Genomic DNA, 26282 nt, shown 5'->3' on the forward strand with positions numbered 1-26282 from the left:
GACCAGTCCTTCTCGGGCGGGATGCGATGCCAGAGGCGCGCAGTAGTAGCAGTGCTTAGAGAGAGAAATCTACGCCAGCGCTATCAGTTACTATTATCTATTATTTCACAGAGTTTGTACCAGCTGGAAACCTTTGAATTGACGTGCCTAAAACTGCGCGCTCCCGTCTCTGAGACAGAGCGCGCAGATGCGGGGACGGGATGTGTGAGGGAGAAAGCAGAGGGTGGGGGTGAGGGGTTGTGGGGACAGCAGGTGAATCGCGCAGGGATTATAAAAACGTAAAACCCACTGCCTGTCACCCACTGCGGCGTGTGAGTATATGTTTGGCTCCCCGTCTGCATGTGATCAGTCTTTCTCACATCTACAGAACATTCAGACCTACGATCACGTTTAAAGTCTCAACGCCTGCACGAAGCAGAAACTCACCACGTATCAACCAGACCAGGGGCCTCATTTATAAAACTTTGCGTAGGATTTGCGTCAGAAGTGGCGTACGGATGAAACATAGGACGTGCGTACGCACAGAAATATTCGGATTTATAAAACCGTGCGCACGCACATCCTACGCATCTTTCCCTTTATAAATCACAACCGATTCTAAATGCAGCGCAGCTTTTGCGGCTACATGACACGCCCATAGTTGCCCATAAATAGTCCGTGAAACGCCCACAAATTAATATTCATGGCTTGCTAAATCATGGCAAACACAGAGGGGAAATCAAAAAAACGTAACTTCACTCAATGTGAAGTAGAAGTTATCGTTGGCGAGGTGGAAAAGAGGAGAAAAGTGTTGTTTGGGGCACAGTGTGGGCATTACTAATGCCGAAAAGGCACGTGAGCGGCAAACGGTGGCAGACGCCGTAAATGCTGCAGCCTCACAACCTCGGACCGTGGCCGAAATAAAAAAGAAATGAAAGAAATGATCGGACATCAAAGTCGAGGCAAAAAAACGTCTAGCGCTGCATCGGCAGAGTGTGTCCGCCACGGGGGGGGGACCGGAGCTGACCCCTCTTGATGAGAAACTGGCCGCTATTATTGGGGAATCCCTATTAAGTCCCCCTTATCGGCGTCCTCCTCCGCCTCAGTCACCTGACTGAGACGGAGGGGACGCCGACGCGCCAGGGTCAGGGTGACACAGGTAAGAGAAATAATTCAAATGAATGCAGTCAAGTCACATGTATGCAGGCTACACAATTACAGATTATTAATATAGAACAATTTTATTTTAGTTGCTGGGTGTTCCAGCGGGGCCAGTGGTTACGATGCTGCAGCTGAGCAGCCGTCTGGCCCCAGCGTCTCCACGGCACGCGGCTCTCAACCCTCCAGCAGTGGGCGTGTCCTCACCGATGCAGTCCTTGAAATGCAGAGGGAAGTCCTTAGTTCACTCAGAGAGGTGGCCAAGGAGTTGGGCGAAATCAAGATCGCCCTGACTGAAATAAACTGCACGATGAGGGAATTCTTAAATAAATAATATTTTCCACACCTCTTTTTCTTTATAAGCGACGCATCACTTCCAAACGCTGGCGCACAGCAGCAGCAAATGGCTCAAATGCGTGGGGATGGGGTTCAGGGTCGGGGCCAACACAGCAATCAGCGCCAGGGGGTAGAGGCACGTTTTTAAGCTGTGCCACATTGTGTAGCACAGCACATGCCGGCACGATTTGGCACACACTGTCACTTTCACGTGTTTCTTCGATCTGCCGACGGTGTCGCCGTTTCTCATTTCACCCGTTTTTGTGCGTACGCCTGGGTCAGAGCTTGCGTGGAGGACCGCACATTTTCCCGTCAAGTTTGCTTTTTATAAATCTCAACTATTGCGTAGAGAGTGGCGTACGCCTTCTTTTGTGCGTACGCAACGTTTATAAATGAGGCCCCTGACCATCAGCAAAACTACCACGAGAAATACTCATCATTTATTAGCAACAGAATAACAATGTTATTAAAAAGAATCCACAGACTTATTGTACTTTAAAAATGTTGAAATTAAATCAAATGCACACATTCATTTGTATATTTAGTTTTAAACAAATTGTCGCGGACTGAGTTGGATGGCTGTCGGGCCGCGTTAAAAGTTCTGGAGTTCATTGAACGCGTCAAGCAGAGATCTGATTGGCTCTCAGTTCTGTCGCTCAGCCTGTTGTTAGGTAGTTTGGACCAATGGGGTTCAGCTATGGGCCGAATAAGGGAAATGGGAGGGCTGACGCGGGAGCAGGTGAATATAAAGTTGGGAGAAGCGCTCTCGTCTCGGCGGGAGAGATTCAGGAGTTGCTGAATTAATTGAACGGCGTTTGTTGCGGTCTGCAGTAATCGGAATAAAGAACTTTAAAAGAGGTTAAGTCTCCGTGCCTCAGTGTGGGGAAGGGACACTACATTATTGTATGGCTCTTTCGAAATTACATTTCAAAATATGTGGCATTTATGGCTCTCTTGGCCAAAAAGGTTCCCGACCCCTGGTCTATCCGTTTGGTAAGCAGCCAAAACGCTTTTACTCTCAATTGAGTTTCTGGAATCAAGTATTTCCTCTGAACTCTTCAGAGAAGAATGGAAGAGAGTCTTAGATCACGTTGAATGACTGGAAGTGTTGCAGGAATTGACTTTCATTTGTATTGTATTGAATTCTGGAAACATTCATTTGTTCAATCTGACTTATTTCATTAAAGCTGATGTCCCATCAGCTGTTACATATCTATGTGTGTGAAATTTGTTCTCTGCATTTGACCCCTCTCCTGGAGAAGCGGTGAGCTACAGTCACAGCCCCAATCAGGAACTAGTTGGTTTAACCCCTTAGAATCTTCGTCTCAACTGCCCTTACAGGTAGATGGTCCAAAAAAAACTTTAAAGGCCCCACGCTGCCGTTAAGGTGTAGCTGCTCTGCTCTATTACCCTCCACCGACCTGGACAGCCCAAAAACCCCCAGCACCCATACAGGTCAACCCCCTATATGGAAACATGTGACTAAATATTTAATGCAGAGACTGAAGCAGGAAGACATTGGCCCCCATTTTTAAGGGTCTTCTGTATGACCCAACCATATATTTAAGACCACCGTTCAGTAGTAAAAGTAATTTAGAAGCAAAATTTACCTGGAGCCAGGTCAGTTCACCATGGCACTACTAGGTGACTCTTAAATAAGCTGCAATCAAATATTTGGAAACACTAGAGGTCGAGGCCATCAGGCACCACTACTTTTATTGAGGCATCTAATTGGTCAGTTTATAACTTGAATAAGAGCATGTTAAAAAAAAGTATCAGAGCAGGTTATTCTGACCAACATAATGACTGAGTAACAGCTGTTCATTTCTATATCCCTTGTGCTATTGTAGGCACTTTAACATTGGGAGTGGGGTCATCTAGACCCCACTGCGCAAAACCTTTAATCTTCAATGATTTGTGATCTTCACTGGTGTCCATGGATTATGTGAAATCCTCTTCAACTTTTTTCAGCTGTGTCATGGTAGGGATAACACATCAATGTAAGGTTCAGGTCAACTGGACTCCATAGGATAGAACAAGGGCTATAGAAGTCGATGGGAATTTGTTTTTTGGAGCCAGCCTCCTGTTTAGAACACCAGGGGAGAGGGGTCACTCAGTCCAGTTCTCATTTACAGTCGATGCCTCTAACACAAAGTTTAGATAGATTTTCATAATTAAAGCACACAGATAAATATTACAAATGTACAGAATATTTAACAGAAACAAAAACAAAAAGTATCCTCAATAGTTTTCCTGGATGTACAAGTTAAACAGAAACACATGAACAAAACATAGAGTTTGCATGATAACTTCTTTATCACCTCAGATAAGGATTTTCTTTGTTCCAAGAGCTAAATTTGACACAACTGACTATAATGTTTCATTGCTCAAACTTGAACATAGCATGCAGATCAAAGGACAATCTGAATGCTAGATCGTATCTCTCAAAAAATACAGCTGTGCAAAACAACAGGTTGTGAACATGTACCAAGTGTGTTGAGGAGTTCCACATGGCACTAAAATTGGCTAATGCCATTTTTTTTTTCATCCTTAAAATTAAAAATAAAGCGCAAAATTTAGTGGAGACCGTATTCAGCTCTACTTCTTAAGCATAACAAGAGTTTGATATTAGCTGACAAAAGTGCCAAAATATGCAAATCAGTGACAATTTTTCGACTGGAAATCACAAAGATTTGTAATTTTAACAATGCTAGTACAATGAAGTGGACACACGCTTCAATTTGTTCTACTAAAAATCCTCAGTGCTCAAAAACTAACTTTTATATTAAACTGCAATATGAAAAACAGCTAAAAATATAAACTGTCATGTGTGCGAATCCTTCCAACCTCTATGAAGGTTTGCTCAGACCAGGAAATACTGTAATCTTGTTCCAATCTGCTTCCCCCATAGTCACAGCTCTGGTTAAGATCTTGATAGTGTGCTACAGTGAATGCCCCACACTAGGGGACAAACTGAGAAAACAACTGACGTTGTTTATGGTTAAAACATGCAGAAAATTCCCTCCGTCTGCAGGAGCAAAGTTTAAAAAGTGGCTGTGCATTCTGTGTTCCAAACAAGCAATTACTCAGTGGAGAATGGCAGAGTCACTGAATGATTTACCAAGAGGTCAGCTGCAGACAGAATTGCTTTATGATTGTGGGCCAGGAGGCATTTTTATACGGCTGAACAGAATGAGAGAAGATTCTTGAATGACAAATTGCTCACATCCGATTCTTTCTAACACAATTAACAAACACGATTGTCGTATTTAACTTTAAGCTACAGAAAACAGTCACTTTGACAAGAAGGCCAAGAAAAAGCTGCCAGATTTGACTGGCCGCTGCCAGACTGACTGCTGTTGTGATGGAGACGCAGACCGGCCGAAGTTTGGAGCTGGGACTCAGCAGATGGTCAGAGACCAGCGAACGACTAGACGGCCTTGTGCCGACCATCAACCGTGAGATGTTTGACTGTCGATACGCCGTGTTCTGCAAAAATCAGTCCGGGACTTTTGATACCAACAGGATCCGCAGATATAAATTCCGGAGCAGATTACCTCACAAACTTTACATCATATCTTTATGACCTGGAACAGGCAAAAAGCTCAGGTTTACAAGCGGATAAAGTTACAAAAACTGAATTCTGAGAGGAGTCTGTTAGTTATAACTTAATAATATCTTTTAATTTGAAAATTAAAAGAAATCAATTTTCCTCCCATTTGCCTTTTACCCTTTTAGTAATAAATGAGCCAAAAATAACATAATAAAAGCAGAACCCTTAGTTATTACATCATGTAAATTTGCAATTGGCTTTTTTGATGATATTATTAGTTTACCGGTATGTATTTTAGCCACATTATAATTGAGGTCCAAAAGCTACACGCTCTCCAATACGCTTTCCTTCTAACTTTATTTCCTGAATAAACAAAAAAATATCTCCCACAATTTAGAGAAATTATTTCATTAATATTTGAGTTTTTAAAGCTTAACATATATAATTTGAGTCAATTTAGAGATACGCAAATTTTACACACCAGAGATTCAGTGAATAACAAACAAGAACTGCGGATCGTCACAAGTCTGGCTTTTCTTTGGGAACATTTCAACATGTTTTAAAGTCCAGCTGCTCAAAGAAGAAGCCACCATGGGAGCAGGCAGCTATCAGCCATCTTAGAAAGATTTTTTTTTTTTTTTGAGTCAGAGAAAACCAAAAATAAAAAATAAAAAAACAATGAAAGGCATTTTAAAGCAAAGTTGAAACTGCTGGGAAAAAAACAACAGTTCACATAAAATAAGCTTAAGATGTCATGAATAAAAACAACAACAAAAAAACGGTCTGAATAAAACTAAACCTAATCATGAAGTATGGAGGGGCAGCACGACACTTTATGGAAGTATTGAAGGAAAAATATGTATTTCATCCTTTCAATATGGAATTGGTGGTTTTTCTAAATGTTTGCAGGCATCAGTTTGCTAAGCTGATGCTGAAAGTCAACCAATTTAATGTGTTGAGTCCAAGAACAAAATCTTTAGGAATGGATTGATTTGCAGTCTTTTACCTAACCTTACCGTCTTTTTTGAACTAACTTTTCCCAGCCCATGTGGCAGAAACAGGAAAAACTTCATGATTGGTGTGCACACAGCGATGTTGCTCACTTTGTAAACAGGAGATGGTGCGGCAGATGAGGTCGTGCTCATGTAGAGTACATGTGCAGAAAATCAGCCTTTTTATGTCAAATATGTTTCAGATTTCTATCAGATTTAAAAGTAAGAGTAAACGTCAAGAGTTTTTACAACTCTTGATGTCTTAAGGCTGTAAAACCCCTCACTACACACTTTATCCACAGACATAAACATTTTCATACTTTTCGCCATTGTTTAAACTCTCAAAGTTCAAACCTTCATAGAAAAATAAGCCCACAATATAGAAGTAAAACGGTCTGATCGCGATAAAAGGGATTTATGTAGAAACTGAAGAAATTCTGTACAAGGAGACACGGCACGGAGGAGATTGATGACAAGGTCTACAGCCAATCAGGACGCAGAACACAGCACCGTGAGAAAAAACGTCTGCGAGACTTCAAAGGTGAACTGTAATACAGCAAAGGACTGCTGTGACATAAAAGAATGGTAGTTAAAAATATTTTAAAAAATTAGTGTGTACAAAATTTTTATTTATTTAAAAATATCTGTGTAGAACTAAAAATATAATATTAATTTAATTGTACCAATCTAGAGCTACAGAAAACAACACACTGCAGGATAAAGATGGGCTTCTTGTTTGTCTACCTGTTCAGAGCATATTTTTTCCCATTCGCGGCGTGGGGGTCCTGCTGGCGAATGGCCCGGATGGCGGTGGGGGCTGTAAACATGGAGGAGGCCCCGTGTTCCGACAGGACACGGAAGAATGCTCCGGGGTCTGGAGTCCCCACGGGCTTTCCCTGCGATCACACCAACAGCTGTTCAGCTGATGACATGCAGAAGCGCTCTGGGGCCGTCACTCAAACAACTGCAGAGAATTCACGCCTCAAGGCGAGAATATCCGATCCGGAGGATGCTGAGAAGCCAAGACTTGGTAGGGGCAACATTTACACGAGAAGCACAAAAAAACAAACAGCAACAAATTGTGGGGTAAACAGAGTCTGTAAACAAAAAGGAAGCAGCCTCAGATCTACTTAAAGTAAGGACAAACGTAAAAGTGACCCAAAGGCCTTCCTTGTCTGTTGGTCTGTTCATCAACCTGTCGCAACTGTGTGAGGAAGAGCGTGGATTAAAGCTGCTAGCAGCGTGGTTTGGCCTGCAGGTGATACTCGCCTCCTCTTGACCCGCCCTTCACTGGCTGAGAGGCTGCTATATATATATGCCCCTCACTTTCCCTCTCTGCCACTGCCACTCCCCGGCAGAGCTGCACGTGGCAAATTCATGAAAAAAAACTGTGTTTTTAAGATGGCGGCTTTCCTGTTGGTTTTATCTCCATGGCAACCATTTCATTTCCTTAGTCGACCGGGTCGACTAAGCTTGTCCAATAACGGCATTCAAAACCTACAAACTTCAAAACTTTCCCAAGTAGTAGGTCAGCCAAAGTTTGGTTGTGGTTTCGGACTTAACCGGGTGGTGTGTCTGTGTGAAATTTTGAGAAGATGTCGCTCACTATTTCCAAATTCATTTTCACCGGGTACTAGTTGGATGCAAAGTTTGGTGAGTTTTTTATATGACGGTGTTGAAATTTTCACTTAAACACGCAGTGAGAAAAAAGACTAGCAAAAACAATGGGGTCCTATTCTAGGACTACTGTGGGACATTATAAATACATATGCTAATTCTGCAGCAGCACACCTAGGTTCCAACTTTTGCTTTAGATAAATATGTATGAGCATGTGGTGCTCAGATTAAAGAGGAAAAGCCTGGAGACAGACAGGCTGTGTGCCAAAAGCCAACCACAACACTAGTTAGGAAGAGTGATTAAACAATGGGCTAAATGCCTCAGAAAAGAAATGTTGATGAAGAGAAATACAGATGCATGCATTATGTTTGTTATATGTGTTAAACTGTGAAGGTTTTAGGGATTTTTCTGTGTTGTGGACTCACCTCGTAAAGGATGGTGCTGTTGCCGTGGAGCAAAGGAGCATAGCAGATGTATGAGTGACCGACCACCCAGCCCAGATCTGAAGCTGCCCACCAAATCTGCATTAAATGAATATATGTATGCAATATTCTTTAATAAGAAGAAAAAAAAACATTACACCAACATCATCTTTAAATCACATAAGCATGCCCAGAATCATGAAATAACCTGCTTGAAAGAACTATAAATGCAAATCCAACATTCAGGCAAGGTAAATATATACTTTTGGACTTTTCTACAGTATTCAAATGAAGACAGAGAGCCATGTTTCTCCCCTGCTAAGTCCTTTTGTTCTAGGAAAAGGCAATAACTCAGACGCGGATGCTCAATCGCCTTACATCTCCAGGTTTGAGTCCATAAATATTTGACATGGTCCATTTCAGCATTACAGCATAGCCCGCGGTATCTCGCACAACACCCTGGAGGAGGAAGAGGAGGAGGAGGAGATAAGAAAACATGAGACTTCTGACAGGTTGTCCTCAAAGCGAGGAGGCAGGAGTTTAATAATATCAGTCCAAACACTGGCGCTCAGCCACGCAGCGCTTATAGAGGGATTGGATTCTGTTTTACAAATAATTGTTCCTCATACATACATCAGTGTCTGGCTTTTGTTTGAGAATAGGGCAAGTGGAACATTTCTTTAAGCAGCGCAGAAGCTTAAAGTTGTCCAAAAAGTTACAGTTCAGCAACAACAGAGACTGAGATTAGAAGTCATTAGAGTTCTGTCAAAGGCAGAGATATGTTATTAGGAGGAAGTCAATTTGATTGAGCCTCCAGGAAAATTGCTCCTGGTTCCAAGGAAAATTTCCATCTGATCTTCCATGAGGAGTTTAGATCATTGGCTGGAAGGAAACTGAAGCTTTTCACTGGCAAATACAAGATTTCCTTGATTTATCTGTTTCTACAAATTAACAATATTCTTTTGAGGATTTTTAAAAGCCTTTCAAGTAGTCATTTATTTATGATTAAGCCATTTTTAGCCAAAATAAAAAAAATCTGTGTTGTGTTCTGGGTCATAAAAGTTCATTCGAAATTTGCCTCCGAGTTGTAGGCGGGACCATTGACGTGGAGTAACCCCGCCCCCCTTTTCCCTGTTACTGAGAACTTGAAGCAGGAAGCTAATAGCCCATCCAGTGCATTTTCTACGTCACACCTACAATCTTTTTCAGCCAGCATTTTGTCGTCTCCTCCTGAATCACAACAAATTGAATAAAGAAATACCCAGAAATGCAAATTTGAGCTTAATTTTCTTAATATATGTCCTCTATCATCAGAAAAATAACACAAGAACATGTTACAAACTGCTGCTCCGAGTTCTCAGCTATGGGTAGGGGAAGGGGGCGGGGTTTCTCCATGTCAACTGTCCCGCCCACAACTCAAGAAAATTTCTAATGAACGAATGAGATAAAAACAACAAAATCTTAATTAAAAGGCCAGTGAGAATGCTTTTAAAACAGATCAAAAGAGGTTTGGAGTGGGACTTGAAGTGTTCTAAAGCATACTTTTGGAGACTTTTATGTTATAAAACTAATTGTCTCTAAGTTAAATCATCTAAAAAACGTTAAATTCAATTATCTAGAAGGCTTTCAAAGTGCAAAATGCAAATGTACTGATACCTTTGGAGTTCCGGTGGTTCCAGATGTGTAGAGAACATATAGAGGATGATTAGAGGGCAGAGATACGCACTCATGTGGCCGAGCCGAGGCCATCTCTTCGTCCCAGTCTAAACTCAATTCTGGACTAAGGAACACTTTCTCCTGAAACCAGAAAAAAACAGAGACTTTTAAAGCTCGGACTCCTTATCATCCCAGAGATTAAACCTTTTATCTTTTGAGATGAAACATATCAAAGAATACTTTCACTCCCACGTTTATTCACTGTTTTGTTCCAAAAATAACTTTGGGACAGAAAAACATTCATGCTGCTCCAGACACTAAAATAACTTCTTTAGGACTTAAACTTTCAAGGTAAAAATGGGAATGCATTAGAATTTGAAGCCTAAATAAAAATCTTCAATGTACCAAATGGTACCATCACAGTTACTGCTTCAGCAGGGAATGAAAGCTTTTCTTGACGGGCAACAGTGACAGCAGCCTTCAAAGTGAAGCTCCATTCATGAAATTAAGGATCCAGGGAATTCTGTGAGGTCTGGACTGTAAAAACCTTTAGGTGTAGGTTAGTTCAGAGCACATAAACAGGATCAAATAAATCAATTGGCATTGGTTATTAGCATGACAAATCCAGGATTTGGCTGATAAACCAGAGCCTTGTCCAGAACGTTTTGACTCATCTGCCTTCAGATCATTGACTGTATACGAGAATTGGACTGACTGACCCAGTTCACCCTTGCATTTAGAACAGGAAGTACCTGCTGGCTCCAAGAAACCAAAACTCTATAGACTTCCATTACTCAGAATAACCATTGATACCTTTTTTAACATGTTCTTAATGATATATTTTTTTGTAGTGCAAGTTATTCCATTAATAAACTGACAAATCAGACGGCTCAACAAAAAGTAGGCGGTGCCTGCTGGCCCACACATTCCAAACATTTAACTGACGGATTTCATGTAGCGCGCTGTCAAATGGCAGGGGTGTGGACGAGCTCTCTTCTTTTTGGCCAGAGTGGTTGACATAGAAATGTTGACACAGATCGACTGACCAATCACTGCTTACTTACAAAGTCTGGCTCCAGCATGGTGGCATCCATGTTTACTGGAGCTGGAATTGAGCCATTTTTAGTGGGTGATGTCAAACTCACTCGGTCCTGTTCTCTTATACAGTCAATGGTTTATTTATTTATTTAGGAAACGTTTCAACAGCTTTTATTCATGTTGGACATTAAAAAAAAATCAGATGGACAGAATGTTTCTCACTTAACCCTCCTGTTATGTTCATTTGTGAGGAACAGAGATAATGTTTCCGGGTCAATTTGACCCGGTGCATGTTTTATTAATTAAAAAATGTCTGAAACCCAGAAAATCCTAATAAGCAGTGTGAATATATCATCACTAACTCCATTACCAGTTATTCTTTCAAAAACTTAGTTAAAATGGTGTTTTTTACCACTAACAGGAAGTGGTTCAATTATTTGATAATGCACTCGTTTTTCTTAAAAATATACATGTTCAAACTTTTTTTGAATTTTTCACTACTGTATTACTTTTAAAAGACTAACATATAAAATACAATAGTTTTACATAACATTGAAACTTAATCTTGAAATTTTGTTTTACATACATGCACTGTGAACCAGAAAAAAACAAAAAACACAATACAACAGACAAGCAATCGCAATATGAACTTGTGTGTGTGTCTGTACATCTACACAGCACAAGATTGACAAGTCATTGTGCTTTGTGCACAGGTCATACTTGTCTTGACCTGGATCCTGTCTCCGGCTCGTCTCGCGCCCCCGGCCGTCCCCCCAACTCCATCTGGATGAAGCTCGTCTGCTGGACTTTAAATATGTAGTTGTAGTGTTTGATAAACTAATTCCTCTTTATGAGTTCTGGTACATCGCCTGTCGGTCCTGGGGGAGGATCCCTCCTTCATGTGGGCACCCCTGAGGTTTCTTATATTTTTCCGAAATCCATTTTTTTTATTAGGAGTTTTTCCTTACCGCGAAGGGGGGTCTAAGGGCAGGGATGACAGTTTAGTTTAGTTTTCTTAGTTAGTTCAATTTAGTTTTTTCCTATTGAATTCGATGTATTCATGATCCTTTTTATTTTATGTTTTACTTTTTCAATTACCAATACGAAGCCCATTGAGATGACAGTTGTTGTGAATTTGGGCTGTACAAATAAAATGGAACGGAATTGAATTGAATTAGATTGAGTTGAATTGAATTGACAGTCACATGAGTCTCTGCCATCCTAGTGGGCCCTGGCACTGTCTTTTTTATGTTTTCTGCAGACAGGTTTGTCTGACGCATATTTGAGGATGAAGACCAATATATTTCACCATTCTTTGACATGAATGTCTTGCTTGGAGGAACAGGAATTGCAATTCCTTCATCCATTTCAAAATCAGAATCATTAGAACCAGAATTTAGCTCAAGATAGTCTTCCTCTGATCATGATCAGTGATGACTTCCAGAGCCTCCTGGACTATCATCGTTCTGCTTTCGTTGCTCATTTTGTAAAGGTCTGCCTGACAGAGTATAAGGACTCCCATGCAGAGAATCTTTTATACGTTTTGCCCCTCCCCTGTTGAGTGTCCACTGAATGTGGGTTGAGTTTTCCTACGAGAACATAGATGGTTCCTGTCAAAAGTCATAACAACTATGCACCTGTGTGTGTGTGTGTGTGTGTGTGTCTATGTGTGTGATTGGGTTGAAATATGTCTCACAGCTGCAAAGAAAGCAATACTACTTATAATAAGACATCCTTGTACCTCCATTTTGACTGCCGGGTCAAATTGACCCGAACATCATCTATGTAATATAAACATGCGGGGGGGGGGGGGGGGGGTGCATATGTGTTGCTAAGAAGCTATATTTTCCAGGAGACTTTTGGGAGTTTTTAACTATAGCTTCATATTCAGGTTTTTCACCTGAATATTTTTGTTTTTGTCAAATCATTTATATAGATTTGCTTTAATTGTTATTGTCCATTGTACAATGAAATTGAAGACACGCATAACAAAGGAGATGCAGCATTTTTAAGAAGGAGAAAAAAGGTTTTAACTATTAGAAAAACACAAGGGGTTTGTTTTCTTTCCACTGACTCATTAAGCTTAGGGGAGAGGGGCAAACCTAAAGGCTTTTTTGACCTTTAAATCCCAGCAAATGTATGGACACAAACCTCCATCCTCAAGCAAAAACATACTTTTTTTCTTCTATTAAGTGTTATAGTTTGGTAGAATTATATACTAACACCAACATATTCAGGCTAACTGAGGAGAAAAACATTAAAAACAGCAAAACGATTTTATAATAGAAAGAAAAACACATTTCCTACCATGTTAGGCCTGTTGTAGATGAGGACTTTGGAGGGTCTGTGACAGCTCATCTCCAGGGCCTTCTTCACCAGAGGAATGTACTCCACTCTCCTGCCAGGCTCAACGCCAAATGAAGCTGTAACCATCAGCTTAGGCTACAAAACAGAGGGAAAAAATCTTTAAGACAGTTAATGTGTTAAAACTTAATGAGACGCAGGAATGCTGAGGAACCAAAGGTGCATTTGCTGTTGTTGCAGCAAAGCGTGCCAAATCGGAAAAGGGAGCAGGTTTCCAAAGGCTTCTCTGAATTCTACCTGCCTAAATTACATGTCACTGTGCATTTTTAACTGAAGAAAACACTTGTTAACACCCTGATTTAATTAAATGTTAGCACTTTCTTACTCCTGTGTTTGTTTATGTTAGTTCTTTATTACTATCTTCTTTTAGTTGTGCTGCTCAAAGATCAACCTGGTTCATTCCACCATCAGTCGCCTCCCACGCTGCATTTCATGTCATATCTTTCTCTATACTTTACTGAACAGTTTTAAACCTGTCAGAGATTTTATCTTTATCAACCAAAGGTACTAAAGGTTGCAGTTTCTTACATGACCACAAGAGATTGGTTTAAAAAAGGTGGCTATTTTACACTGAGTTCTATATTAAAAGTACAAATTTATGACTGTACTATACAAATGTTGCAGTTCCTTATTTGACCATTTGTTCGGAACCCAATAGTTTATTTTTAGGCATGACGTTGAGGTGGGCAGAGTAACTTAGGCCCACTTAAGCCCCGCCCACTTCAGTCAATATTTCAACTCTTCAGAACGATATGGCAACTTCAAAGTAAACTGGCTTACTCTATATTTGTCTATTAAAGGAACACTGACTCCTAAAAACAGGTGGTGCTTGCTTGGTCTCCATCAGAGTTCAGGTAACTTTTCAGAGGTTTTTAAACAAAACTCTGGTGTGGACCAAACAGCTGAGTGTGAATGGATTTTAAGAGACTTTCATCAAGAACAGGAGCCTTCAGCTGTAACATCCCACTTTAGCAAAGCATTAGGAATGACAGCCTTATTTATATGCAAGTATTTTAATATCCCTTCTAGGATCAATGACACTTTTCAAGTTAAGTACCGCAGTTATGTAGTTGGAAATGAGCTCATAAAATTATGTCAGCATTTAAGGTGGTGCAGAATTATGATCTGAGGCTGTGTCCATTTATCAGGCTGTAGCTCAGCAGCACCATAACCCCCAAAACAACAAGTCAGACCGACTAGATCCACTCCGATGAAAAGTGGGGTTTTGGTGTTTTGAACCTGTTCTTCTGGCATTGTTCTGATGATGGAGCACGTACATGAAGAAAATTAAGCCTCACATTGCATTTCTGAGTATTTCTTTATACAAATTGCTGTGAATCGGGAGCAGATGAAAAAATGACATGTGAAAAAGCTTGTCGCTGTGATGTAGGACCTACAGCAGCAAGCGTTCCTGCACCGCTCCATTCTGATGCATAAACTTGTAGACATCTAGATCAATGAATGTCTTTGTTTTCCTCGTCTGAGCTGGAAAATTTCATGGAGGGATAGCTCTTTTTTTGTTGCACCACTTATATTAGCTTGGGGCTGTGAGGGGCTGTAAAGGGCATGTAAACACAGGTATAGTGGGAAAGGAGGGCAGGCTTACTCCATGCCACAAATTTAACTTAACAAGGTGAATTTCTAATACACCATTACCGCTGTGCAGAAACTTTATGGTAGAAAAGAACACCGTTCTTTCAATTTATGCTAAAAAAAATTGGCATCATCATAAATATAAGACATTAAGACACTCAGAAAATGGATTAAAAGATGATTCGAGTGGGACTTTTTGCTTTTTTTTTTTTAGATTACGACAAAGACATAATCCATTAGCATGGATTGACCACAAAGTACAGATCAGGCCTCTGCTAAGAATTCTTTGGCACGACTTTGGACAAAAAAGAATCTTTTTTTATTCACATCATCAGTACAATGAATGTAAATTAATTAATTATTACCATTACCTCCAGCTAAGCAGTGCGCTCGGCGCTAATTAATACCGTTCTTGTAATGACACAATCATCAACAGAAGTCTTTATTCTCAAAAAGCATTCAGGCTGTCGGGGGATTTTCTTCTTTCTCTCCATCTTTCAGACATCTCTGTGCCGATATGATTCCTGGGAGCGTGCCAGCTGCCGCAGAGACTCAAGCAAAAGCTCTCCTTTGTGAACGACTCATTTTTGAGCTTAATGAAACAAACAGGCCGCAGGCACCCAGCCTTTCAGTATTCCACACATTCTACAGGACGAGTGCCACCCATTCTTAACAAAGCATGAAAGCTGGTGCTGTGAAAATCATTAGCTGCACACATTACTGCTCTGCTTCTTTAGAAATAGAGACACTTAGCAGGACTCAGATCACTCACCAGATTCTTACCCTCTACAGCGCACTACATCAAAGAATTGGCAGAAAATTCTATTTATTTTTGGAATTCAGATGTTTTTTAAACCCTTTGATTGGTATCCACAAAAAAATGAAAGCATATTTTTTAAATTAGATATAAGCATTGTTTAAAAAGTAAGTTTAATTTTTTATATTTAAAATGACTGTAAACACCAAGTTTAAGAGCAAGTTAGAGAGATATTTAACAGAAAGTGATGTAAACTAATGGCTCTGTCTAAATAAACTTGAAAAACTTCAACCTCAGTTGAAATAAACTCTTTTTAACGAAGATGCTTAATAATAAAACATACATCAAAATAAGATTTTCTAAACAGATATAACGAAATGCTTTAAAACCTTACAATGACATCAAAGTAAAGAAATGTTAACTTTGTTTTTGTTTGACATTTACTTCACTTCTAACTGGCATAATTTCGAAAGGATTTGTTTTTACATTTTTATTTTATCAAAATATTATAAGATATTTAATAAAGACAGGAATAATATTCCTTTCTGTTTATTATTCATATTTATGTTCAAGAAAGCTATGTTTCAAAAGTTTTAAAGTTTAGTTTTAGTGTGTTCAACAAATGTTTATCCTGTTCGGCCCGCGACTCAAAGTGTGTTGTGAGTTTTTAGCCCCCTGTGCAATTGAGTTTGACACCACTGCACTACAGAACACATAGATCAGGTTACATACAATGGGTTTTTAAGGAAAGCTTGAATCCTGCTAATGGGTTAGGTGTCTCAGAAATGCCTCCATCATATATAATAGCAAAGGTTTACAAAGGGTTAAATTTGGTATAATTTCATAATTCCAAAAGAAAAGAATTCTTACTTTGGCATGATCGATGCGGACGGAAAGTTCTTTGGAAGCAAAGCCTCCGAAGATGAGGCTGTGCGGGGCACCGATCCGAGCACAAGCCAGCATGGCAATCATAGCTTCTGGCACCATCGGCATGTAGATGACAACGAGATCTCCTTGGCGAACCCCATTCTTGACGAGGACTCCAGCTAGTTTGGACACCTGAAGGATGAAGCAGGGGAGCATGGATGAGTCCCAGACAGAACTCATATCAGGTTATAAAGGAAAAAATGAGGTAAAAAGCCAAAACTATTGATTCATTTTCTCACTCGGATCATCTTTTGATCTATCTTAAAGCGTTCCCAGTGGTCTTTTAATCATGATTATGCTCTTTTTAGCCAAACTCTAAGGACATAGTTTCTGCAGAGCAACAGCAGTTCATTAGAAATTTGCTTCTGGGTGGTGGGCGGGATGAATTTTCTACATAATGAATAAGATTTTTTTCACACTACATTTTTTCATCTGCACCTGATTCACAACAATTTGAATAAAGAAATGATCTGAAATGCAGTTTTGAGCCTGATTTACTTTTATACGTCATTTATCAACAATGAGTTAAAAACACCCAAGACATGATTTTTCAACTGAGTGGGTCTTTAAACCTTTTTCTCGTTTCTGAAAAAGCTAAGCAGAAAATCCAGATATTTTATTAATAAAAAGGACATTTTGGTTTGTCCAAACCTACTTTTTTATTTAAAAAATAATAATAATAAAAGAAATTTAAAAATATATATTTTTATTTTTTATTTTTCATGTCATGTTGGAACTAAACTGTCTCTTTGCTGAGTTTGCTTTATTTTTCCATCGTTCTCTTCCTTCATATTTGACTCATTCTAGCGTTCTGAATAAAAACATTGAAACTATTTCAGAGTGTAAACATTCCTGCTAACTTTGACCATTTTAAAAAATTACAACATGTCAGCCCAATTTAGGTTAACAGTGTACTACTTTTCTGGGCTCCTCCATCTTGGGTTACTGTTGAGAAAACTAAAACATGTGAGCTTCCTCTTAACCAATACTTATATTCAGTCAGCCCTGCAGGGTTAATTAGGCAAACAAATAACCCTTTTTTTTAATTCAACTTCAATATGGAACTCTTCATATAAACATGTTGGAGACACATCAGTGTTATCACAATTCTCACCTATCTGGGCTAATAACCATTTTATACCCGGCAGCGCAGATGGCAGATTTAAGACACGGTTCACCAAAGGTATTAAAACAGTTCCAGACCTCAGCTAACAACCAAATGTCATTTAGTCAGCTGTGTGAGAAATGTAATATTTCAAAAAAGCTAGAAGCGTGGAAGATTGACATATCAGAAGACATTTCTGAAGATGACTAAGAAATGGCTTGTCTGAAGGCTCAGGCCCAATCAATTAACACAATATTTAAGCTGCTACAATATAAATGGTTGATGCATACTTTCCCTACATCTAGCATGCTAAACCACATATTCCCAGACATTCCAGTGCAACGTGGACAAAGGAACTTTAATCCACTGCTTGTGGGAATGCCCAGTGATCCAATACTTTTGGAGGAGTGTAACTGGATATATTGGTTATATTTACCCCATAGTTGAAATGCTTTGTTGTTGTGATGTTGTTTAAAGCTTTGAAAAATCAAAATAAAGATATTTTGGGGGAAATAAATACAATGAAAAAAATTAATTCATTTTATCAAAAAATCCAACGCTTTACTAATATGACCAATGTGCCAGTGACTCGGGTATTTTGAGTCAAACTTTTACCTGGGCTTGGAGTTCCCCGTAAGTGATAATCTTTTTAGTTCCAGTCACCGGGCTGTCATGAATGATGGCAGGCTGCTCTCCACGGCCACTTTCTACGTGACGATCCACAGCGTTGTAGCACATGTTCAGCCTCCCTCCAACAAACCTGACAAAGTAAAGGCACATTTTCAATCAGTCAGCACACAAAGGTCATGTGTAAAAAGGCAAATTCACAGTTCTTCTTCTGGTCCCTCCACCTCCGAAGCAAAAAACTCTTTGCTGAAGATCTGAAGCTGCTTTGAATGACAAAAAAGACCAACTCCAATGAAAATGGTGATTCTAACATGTTCCTGTAGCATTTTTCTCGTGATGGAGGACATATATGAATAAATTCAAATTAAAACTATGTTTTTGAGTATTTCTTTAGTCATATTGTCTGAGCTGGAATCTGGCTCAAAACTGTACGACTGGGTAGCTCCAATATTGCTCGCCATTTTTGTTTCCCGAGTTTGATGTATGATAAGTGCTAAAAAACAAAAAAGAAACAAAAACTCAAGGAAACCAATGAGTTTAATCAAAGACATCATTTTTACAGAATACCTGCCAGATATGCCATCTGTCTTGTAGAGCACAGGCAGGGCGGTTTCCTCTTTCACTCAATCTGGACCACAATCAGACACCACAAAAAGTGTGATGATCACACACAAAATTAATTACAGGACTTTGTTATGCTTATTTTAACAATAATAATAATAATAATAATAATAATAATAATAATAATAATAATAATAATAATAATAATAATAATAGATTCGATTTTTCTGCACGTTTCTAGACACTCAAAGCCCTTACAATGTTAGAATTATAGATGTTGATAAAACTGTTTGATAAAGTTTTATGCAATTTGAAAATAAAGTCATTCAACTAGAGTTTTTTTTAAGCAGACGTACCATATTTCAGTAGTTTTCTGAAGCTTTCAAAAAAATGTTTACGTTACTGGCAATACATTAAATTAATACTGCAGATGTGAGTTTATGTTATGATATGTTTGAATGCACAGCTGTATTTTGTCAAAAATTTTCTGAACAGTATTTTTCAAAAATGGGTTCTCACGTTCATTAATTGGAAAATGATTTATGCTATAAATCAGGGGTGGGCAAACTACGGCCCGCGGGCTGGATCTGGCCCGCCTCCATGTTTGGTCCGACCCCTGAACAATATCAGAGACCCATTTTTTTTATTTTTATCTGGCAACACGATCAAGAACCGCATAGAATGTGACATTTTATTCCCCCCTTCTGCAGTCTGTGCTCCAACCTGAAACCTTCTAAAATCCCTGTCAAACAGAACAGAAGACATAAACATTAATACAACTTTATTATAGGGCATTACAATAAAAGAAAGATAAAAGAAGTTTAAAGTTTTAAAGAAAAAGAGTTATTGTGGCCCTTAAGAAAACATTTGGGGACCCCGCTCTAGCATCCATGTGGTGTTGGAAGATTTGTTGTTTATTATTCCAATCAGTCAAACACAACATGAACGCAGCATTTCTCTAAGTTCTACATGTGGTTCTTCAAGCCGTTGGTGCAATTGTCTCTAAAATGAGGACAAAAGTTTGAACCTAAAAACTCTAAAATGTTCTGTTTTAAAACTTAATTTTCAATCCAAATGTTGTCATCCAGATTCCATTTTTCCCTTTCTCACTCCACGCATCTGCTCCTGGTCCGGCCCTTCTATCCAATTTTAGAACCCTATGTGGCCCGCGGGTCAAAATAATTGCCCACCCCTGGTATAAATGTATTATTAGGGTCATGGTAGCACAGAACAAATTTTCAATATCTTTATTTAGAGGATTTATTTAAGCTTGAGGGGTTTATTGTTGCTTTATTTGGTTCATTTTTTTGTTAATTTCTAGAGAAAATATTGTTTACGACACAAAGAAAATGATTTAAACTTTTTGGAATGAAATGATTAAGGCTGGTGCCAGAGGGGTTATATCCATTTTTCCCTACAAGCATCATAAACTAGGATGGAAATTTTCAAAGTCTCTGATTTTTACTGGTGAAAAAAATATATCTGCTACTTTTGTGACAGATGAAGAGACAAAAATTAAACTCTAGAAAGGAAACTGCCACAGTGAAACACTGAGGTCGGAGTATAAGACTATGGGACTGGCCTTCAGCTGCAACAAATCCTCAAAAACAGGAATTGTTGTTTTTTTAACTGATGACCGGAATTCATCTCTAAATATTAGTTATTATAATTATTGAGTTCAGTCTTAACCTTTACCGTTAGTCATTCTGCAGACTGATCTAAATCATCTGCTGAATGAGATTCATACACAAAAAAACTAAGTCAGAGTCGACATATTCTAAGTTAGGAGATGAAATGTCAAAGGTTGATCTCGTAAGTGCATGAGAAGATGTAGATGAGGTTAATCATTGGTGTTTCTTCAATGAGTAATGAGGCAGCAGATTGCATGGAGCTGATTAGGTCAATTCTCTCACTGTGGACCACAGAGCTAAAGCCTTTAGCTTGTAATCTTTTGCTGTGTGGTGCAGGAACAACCAGTCGCCGTTTGTTGGCAGAACAGCAAAACCTGAAGTATTGGAGACCAAGATGAGGGAGTTTAGCTGAAAAGTTGCCATTAGGTTGACCACGTCTGGCCTTTTCGGCTGATTAAAAACAAGATGTGTAGCAGAATCTTAAGATCATCTGTGGAGGATTTGTTCTGTAGGCTAGAATTGAACCACAGGATTCAAGCTGCCAAATGTTGGGTTGCACCATTGACTGTATTTGGAGAACTGGACTGAGCAGATGTGATGTCACCATAAAAAAGGCCTTACCTCCGGCTCCAGCGGAATGAAGACAATTCAGTTGCCTTTTTTCCACGATACAGGCGTCGCCATGTTGGAGCCAGACGACAGTGATTGGTCTGAGTCGCATTTCTATGGAAACTACTGTCGCCAATCAAAAGTAATTTTGTCCGAAGTCCACACCCCTTTGACTGAAAGCGCCTCGGGAGAATCCATCAATCAAACGTTCGAGGTGGGGGCCAGAGGGATCACATGCTTTTACTGAGGCATCTGATTGGTCAGTTTATAACTTTAATAATGCGCGATAAAGAAAACGTATCATTACAAAAATTAGGATTATCAAAACATGTTTTAAAAAATGTATCAGATCCAGATATGATTATTTTGACAAACCTAATGACTGAGTAACAGGTAATTATTTCTCTATAGAAGTCTACGCCGTTTGGCTTCTAGGAGCCAGGGGGTACTTCCTGTTTGGAACCCATGGGGGGAGGGGCCACTCAGTCCAGTTCTCCATAAACAGTCAATGGGTTGCACAAATCCAAAAATTGGGTCTGATCCTTTAGTGGGGATGCAACAATTCACCTTCCCCATCATTTGGCTTAAACCTCTTGTTTTTTGGGTCATGCTTTTGTTTTGGTTCAATTTATGATTTGTGAATTACAAATCAACGTTTTATAATTCACAAATTCAGAAACATCTTTTTTTGTATGTGTTCATATGCAAGAAACAATGAAACGAAAACCTTTGCAAACCTCTGCAAGAATTCTTCCACTGCAGGAATGTGAACTGTGGACTGGGAGCTTATACTAAACCTGGTGTGATGTAATTAAACAATAGATAAAAAAATCCTGCTTCAATTTAGCAAAACGTGTTTTAGACATGTTCAACGTAAACATACTGGTTTACAGCAGGGCTGCATGATTCGGCTCAATGGTGTAATATACGGTTCAGTTTCAAACCAAGAATTGTGGCATCCCTATCTTTCAGGTATGGCAAAGGTCAAATCTGCATCCCAAAAGGCGGAGAAGCATATATTTGGGTTGTCTGTAAAGTTGAGTTGGTGTTGAAGAAGAATTTTAGCAGAAATTTGCAGGAAAGATCTTATAGGAGAAAACAACACTAAATCAGGACAAATGACGATTAAAAACATACATTTGATTCCCTCCTAGCAAAACATAACAATCTGTGCTGTGAATCTGAAAATGTAGGAAAGTGTCACATCTGTGCTTAAAAATATTTAGATCTTAAAGCATTTTTTCCACACTATGATTTTCAGGATGCTCATGTTTTCCCTGGAAAGCCTAACACAAAATTACTGTAAAAAGAGGATTTAAAAAACTGTCAATTTCATTGTATTTGTTTACATTGCAGTGCCTTATAAACTCAAGATAAGCTTAGATATGTATTGTTTTGTCTTGTTCTGGTCTGCGGGTGTTTCCCATGATCGTCACTTGTGTGCTGAGAACCTACCAGTTTGGGAACACCGGGTCCTCAACGTGCAAAGTTTTGGTCCACGGTTCAAACCAGTCTATATCGAGTCCCTTCTCCCCCCAGAAAACATCGGGCTGCTCTCTGGCCGCGGAGAAGGCTCGGCTGTATGCGCAGTCGGATGCGTAAAACCTGCAGCTCCACGCTCCTGCACCCGCGTGCGGCCGTGTTGCAGTTTCGCAGCAGGACCAAAGTTTCCTCCCGGGGAGCCTCCTGCGCTGCACAGCGACGCGGGGATTCAGGCGCACTAGGTGCTTTATTTGGAGCTGCATCGCGGCTGCGCGTTTATCCTGGAAAGTAGCTTCCTTCTGCAAAGTCAGAATAAGTTTTCCTCCGCGGCTGAACTGAAGGCGGCGTCACTTGAGGCCCCTTAAAGGGGCAGAATAAAAGCTCTGCAAGAATTCTTCCACTGCAGGAATGTGAACTGTGGACCGGGAAAGAAGTCTCCAGCAGGAGTTGTTACAGAGACTGACCCCGTGGGTCTGTGGGTCACGAAGGGGACGTGGATGTGTGTGACAAATTTGCAAAAAATGATGAATGAAAGCACATCTATTGTCTGAAATCAGAACAAAAAGAGCTCTTGCCGTTCATCGCGAGCTTTGAAATAAAACTTGTTATTTTAACCAAGAAATTATATTTTTAAGAGCACATTTTTGATTAAGACCATCTAACCTGTTTTAGAATTCAGTTTGAGCACAAAAATCCTGGTTTGAGTGTTTTTAACATGCTCTTCTGGTAGGGGTCTAACAATTCATTTGAACAATTTGATTCATATCATAATTTTAGATTGACGATACTATTCGTGGCTGATATTGGTTCATTTAGAATGATTCGATTCACTGATCTAAAATGGATCCAGGACATCTTTATGAACAGTACAGGCGAAGTTAATCAAGTGATATCTAAACCAGTGTTTTTCAACCAGTGTGCTGTGAGAGATGGTCACATGTGCCTACATTTTACCAAATTGGTATAAAAAAAACATTGACCATTACCAGAATATCAGCTGTGTGTTCATCCAAATAGGCTCATGTTTCAGACTGAGTATTTAATTGTTTCAATGGATTTATTCGATTGAACAAGTTGTGTTACAAACCTGTACTGTGGTTCACCTATCTTCATTTCAGCAGACAATATGAGAAGAATGCAGTTTTGACCATCATGAGATGAAAAACTGTACAACTAAATTCATCAGTTTGCAAAGATAGGATCACAGGATATCTTTATGTTATGTATTCCATAGATGGTTCTAATGTAGAGAGTCAATATTGAGCACATTGCTGAAAAATTAGCAGTACTTATAGTTTTTGAGGTGCAGGATAATTCTGTGGATTTATAATTCACTGCTAATTACTGTATCAGCTTCCAATGCTGGATGTTTGGAACATTGTTTGGAACAATGAAACCTCAAGACTACCAAGGACATTTGGGGATGGGCTGCTCAGCCTTAGTCATAGATCATGAGCCTCCCAACCGGTTATTGACCCAAAACAAACAGCTGAAAACATCCCAGAGAGGCTCAGAACGAAACCTTGGAACACGTTGAACCGGCCTTTTATGAGCCCATTCAATGACCAGTATCTATACAATTATGGTATGATGCCCATTGAGAGGACTATTGTTGTAATTTTGGGCTATATAAATATTTATAAAATTGAAATCGAAATTCAATTAATCATCTGAGGAAGAAGAAGAAACATGCCAGGTTCCCTTCAAACCTGAAAGGGGGGGGGGGGGGGGGAATAACAAAGGACCATCAACAACAATTTGTCCAGCAAAAAACCTTAAATTGGGCTTAAAATTTGTTTAAAACCTCTTTGTCTTCATCTACATGGTAACCCACCATTCTGGTTTACATTTGAATAGTTTTCAGAATATTTGCTTGTTTGTGAAGAGGTTTGCCTTGATAATGGGATGGAAAGCATATGGACTTGTTGGCAGCAAAGCCAATGATGTCATGTCAGTTTTTTTCAGGTCAACGGTTATCGGTGATTCCAGCGCATTCCTGTGAACAGCATTTAAACTGAAAGTACCACAGGAAATTTCCTGCGCATGGAACTGATAAAAATCAGATTTTATATCATCCAGTGATGCAACAAGCACCTGAATAGAAATTATTACAAAACACATGAATCTGCTCTCTCACTACATTTAGTCTGGAGGGAAATCGATTTTTCTCTCAGCTTTGTGTGCAGCTTTTATTGATCTGCAACAACCAAAGCCCTGCACTAAAATTATCATTGGAAAATGTCCTTCCATGGTTTAAAATTTATGAACCAGACCAGCAGAATTTGCAATTATTGAAAAAAATAATAAAATATTTGCTGCCAGACTTTGGAGTTGGGATGGTTTAGGTCCTTTTTAGGCCAACAGAAGCTTTACTGTTATTGCTGAAGAAATGTATGGTGTGCCTCAAAGTTTTATTACTAGGGCCTCTCTTGTTTCCTCTGTAGTTGCTTCCTTTAGGATTAATTTTTTGTGCTTTGGATTTGTTTTTTGCTTGTTGATGGCCTCTTACTATATTTATGCATTGATTATAATTATAAAATACTCAAATGACCAAAGACTTAAAGTCCATAAAGTCTATTAAAGTCCATAATAAACAGTACATGTATTATTAGGACCAGGAAACTTTTGTGCCAACTTTTCCTTTTATGGACATTTTTTAACCATATATTGAAAAAACTGGGAGTAAAACTGGAGAAAATAAAACAGGATAGGTTAGTGCAATTACAAAAGGCAAGGTTTTTTCCAAACTTCAACGAATTGCCAAAAAATAAATGATCATTTCTTAATGTGACTTTAAATTGTGCATTACCCTTTTACATTAACAGTAAAGGACTATTCTTTTTACGTTTGAATGAAACAAACTTTATTTATTAAAAATTCTGCTAATTTCACAATATCTACCTCCATAACGCATTTTTCACTGTTTCAGGATTTCTTTGGATTTCATTTTTTTTTATTTTTAAAAATTTAACCCTGAAGCACCCAAGAACAATTTTCTTCTGGGCTTTTAAAATTAATTTAACAAAAATGTTTTGTTTTGTCCGTTTATTTTTGGTATTGGCAATCAACAGCTGCCAGTCAATCAAAAAATATTTAAGGAATTAATTCATTTAAAATGTAAAAATAAAAGACAGAGGGGCCAAATTTGACCTCGTGGGTTCTCCAGCGTTAAAATGATCAAGTCTCTCACAGTCTTTTTGATCTGCTTGAATCTTGTTTACCTCAGATATTGTGAGCTCAACAGAACAGAATCTGTTTGCAGTTCAAAAGATTTAGAGGGACATTTGATGTAATCACTCTGTTTCTGTTGTGGCCTCTAGACTGATGCAAGCTGCACTTCAAAACAATGAAATTTAATTCACGAGTTTAGACCTTTTCTTGAACTAACACTTTTAGTCCAGCTTATGATTTTTTTTTTGGCTTTACATGTTTTATGGACCGTATTTTATAGTTGTTTTGTTCTTTTTTTTTTTTTTTTTATTGTTGTGTGTACAACCGTTTAGCTTACAACGGTTAAAACTGTTTTGATCATTCTCCATATTCTGGCCTCCTGTGTTGTTGAGTAGTCCACATTTCTACTAGTGCTGACGGCATTCAAGCTGCTGGTAAATACCCATAATCCAGCTGGCTGACCCCATCCCGACACGACCCCTTCCAAGCAGCTAAGCAACTCGTCCATCTGATAGTCTACCTCATCTGCTTCCAGCACTCCTCTCCAGGGTAAAGAATCCCATCCAACACCCTGATTATTCTTTTAAAATGTGATTTTCTTCCTTTATTCCTGTAAAAAAACATCATTCTGTCAATAATGCAATTGCATTTATTTGTTCTACATTACTATTTTTTCTTACTTCTAATCATTTGAAAGCCCATT

The 26282-nt window shown here is 39.1% G+C and overlaps 1 protein-coding gene across 4 annotated transcripts in view; it reads right to left on the minus strand.

Annotated features, from left to right (window-relative positions):
* Positions 1 to 26282, minus strand: part of acss3 (acyl-CoA synthetase short chain family member 3) — an 83880-nt gene that overhangs the window by 18325 nt on the left and 39273 nt on the right. The window contains exons 1-8 of one of the 4 annotated variants that reach the window (XM_023952412.2): positions 22382 to 22789; positions 18114 to 18258; positions 16337 to 16525; positions 13060 to 13194; positions 9715 to 9855; positions 8437 to 8517; positions 8062 to 8157; positions 6763 to 6914 (exon numbers count right to left, since the gene is read on the minus strand). In XM_023952412.2, the coding sequence (XP_023808180.1) occupies positions 6763 to 6914; positions 8062 to 8157; positions 8437 to 8517; positions 9715 to 9855; positions 13060 to 13194; positions 16337 to 16525; positions 18114 to 18258; positions 22382 to 22671 (1229 nt within the window). In that variant the 5' untranslated portion in view covers positions 22672 to 22789. Of the gene's footprint in view, positions 1 to 6762; positions 6915 to 8061; positions 8158 to 8436; positions 8518 to 9714; positions 9856 to 13059; positions 13195 to 16336; positions 16526 to 18113; positions 18259 to 22381; positions 22790 to 26282 lie in introns of those variants that run through there. The other 3 variants (XM_023952411.2, XM_023952413.2, XM_078941863.1) reach the window with 3 other exon arrangements.

This window comes from Oryzias latipes, chromosome 23 (genome assembly GCF_053564925.1).
Source record: "Oryzias latipes strain Hd-rR chromosome 23, Olatipes_Hd-rR_3.1".
Lineage (NCBI taxonomy): Eukaryota > Metazoa > Chordata > Actinopteri > Beloniformes > Adrianichthyidae > Oryzias > Oryzias latipes.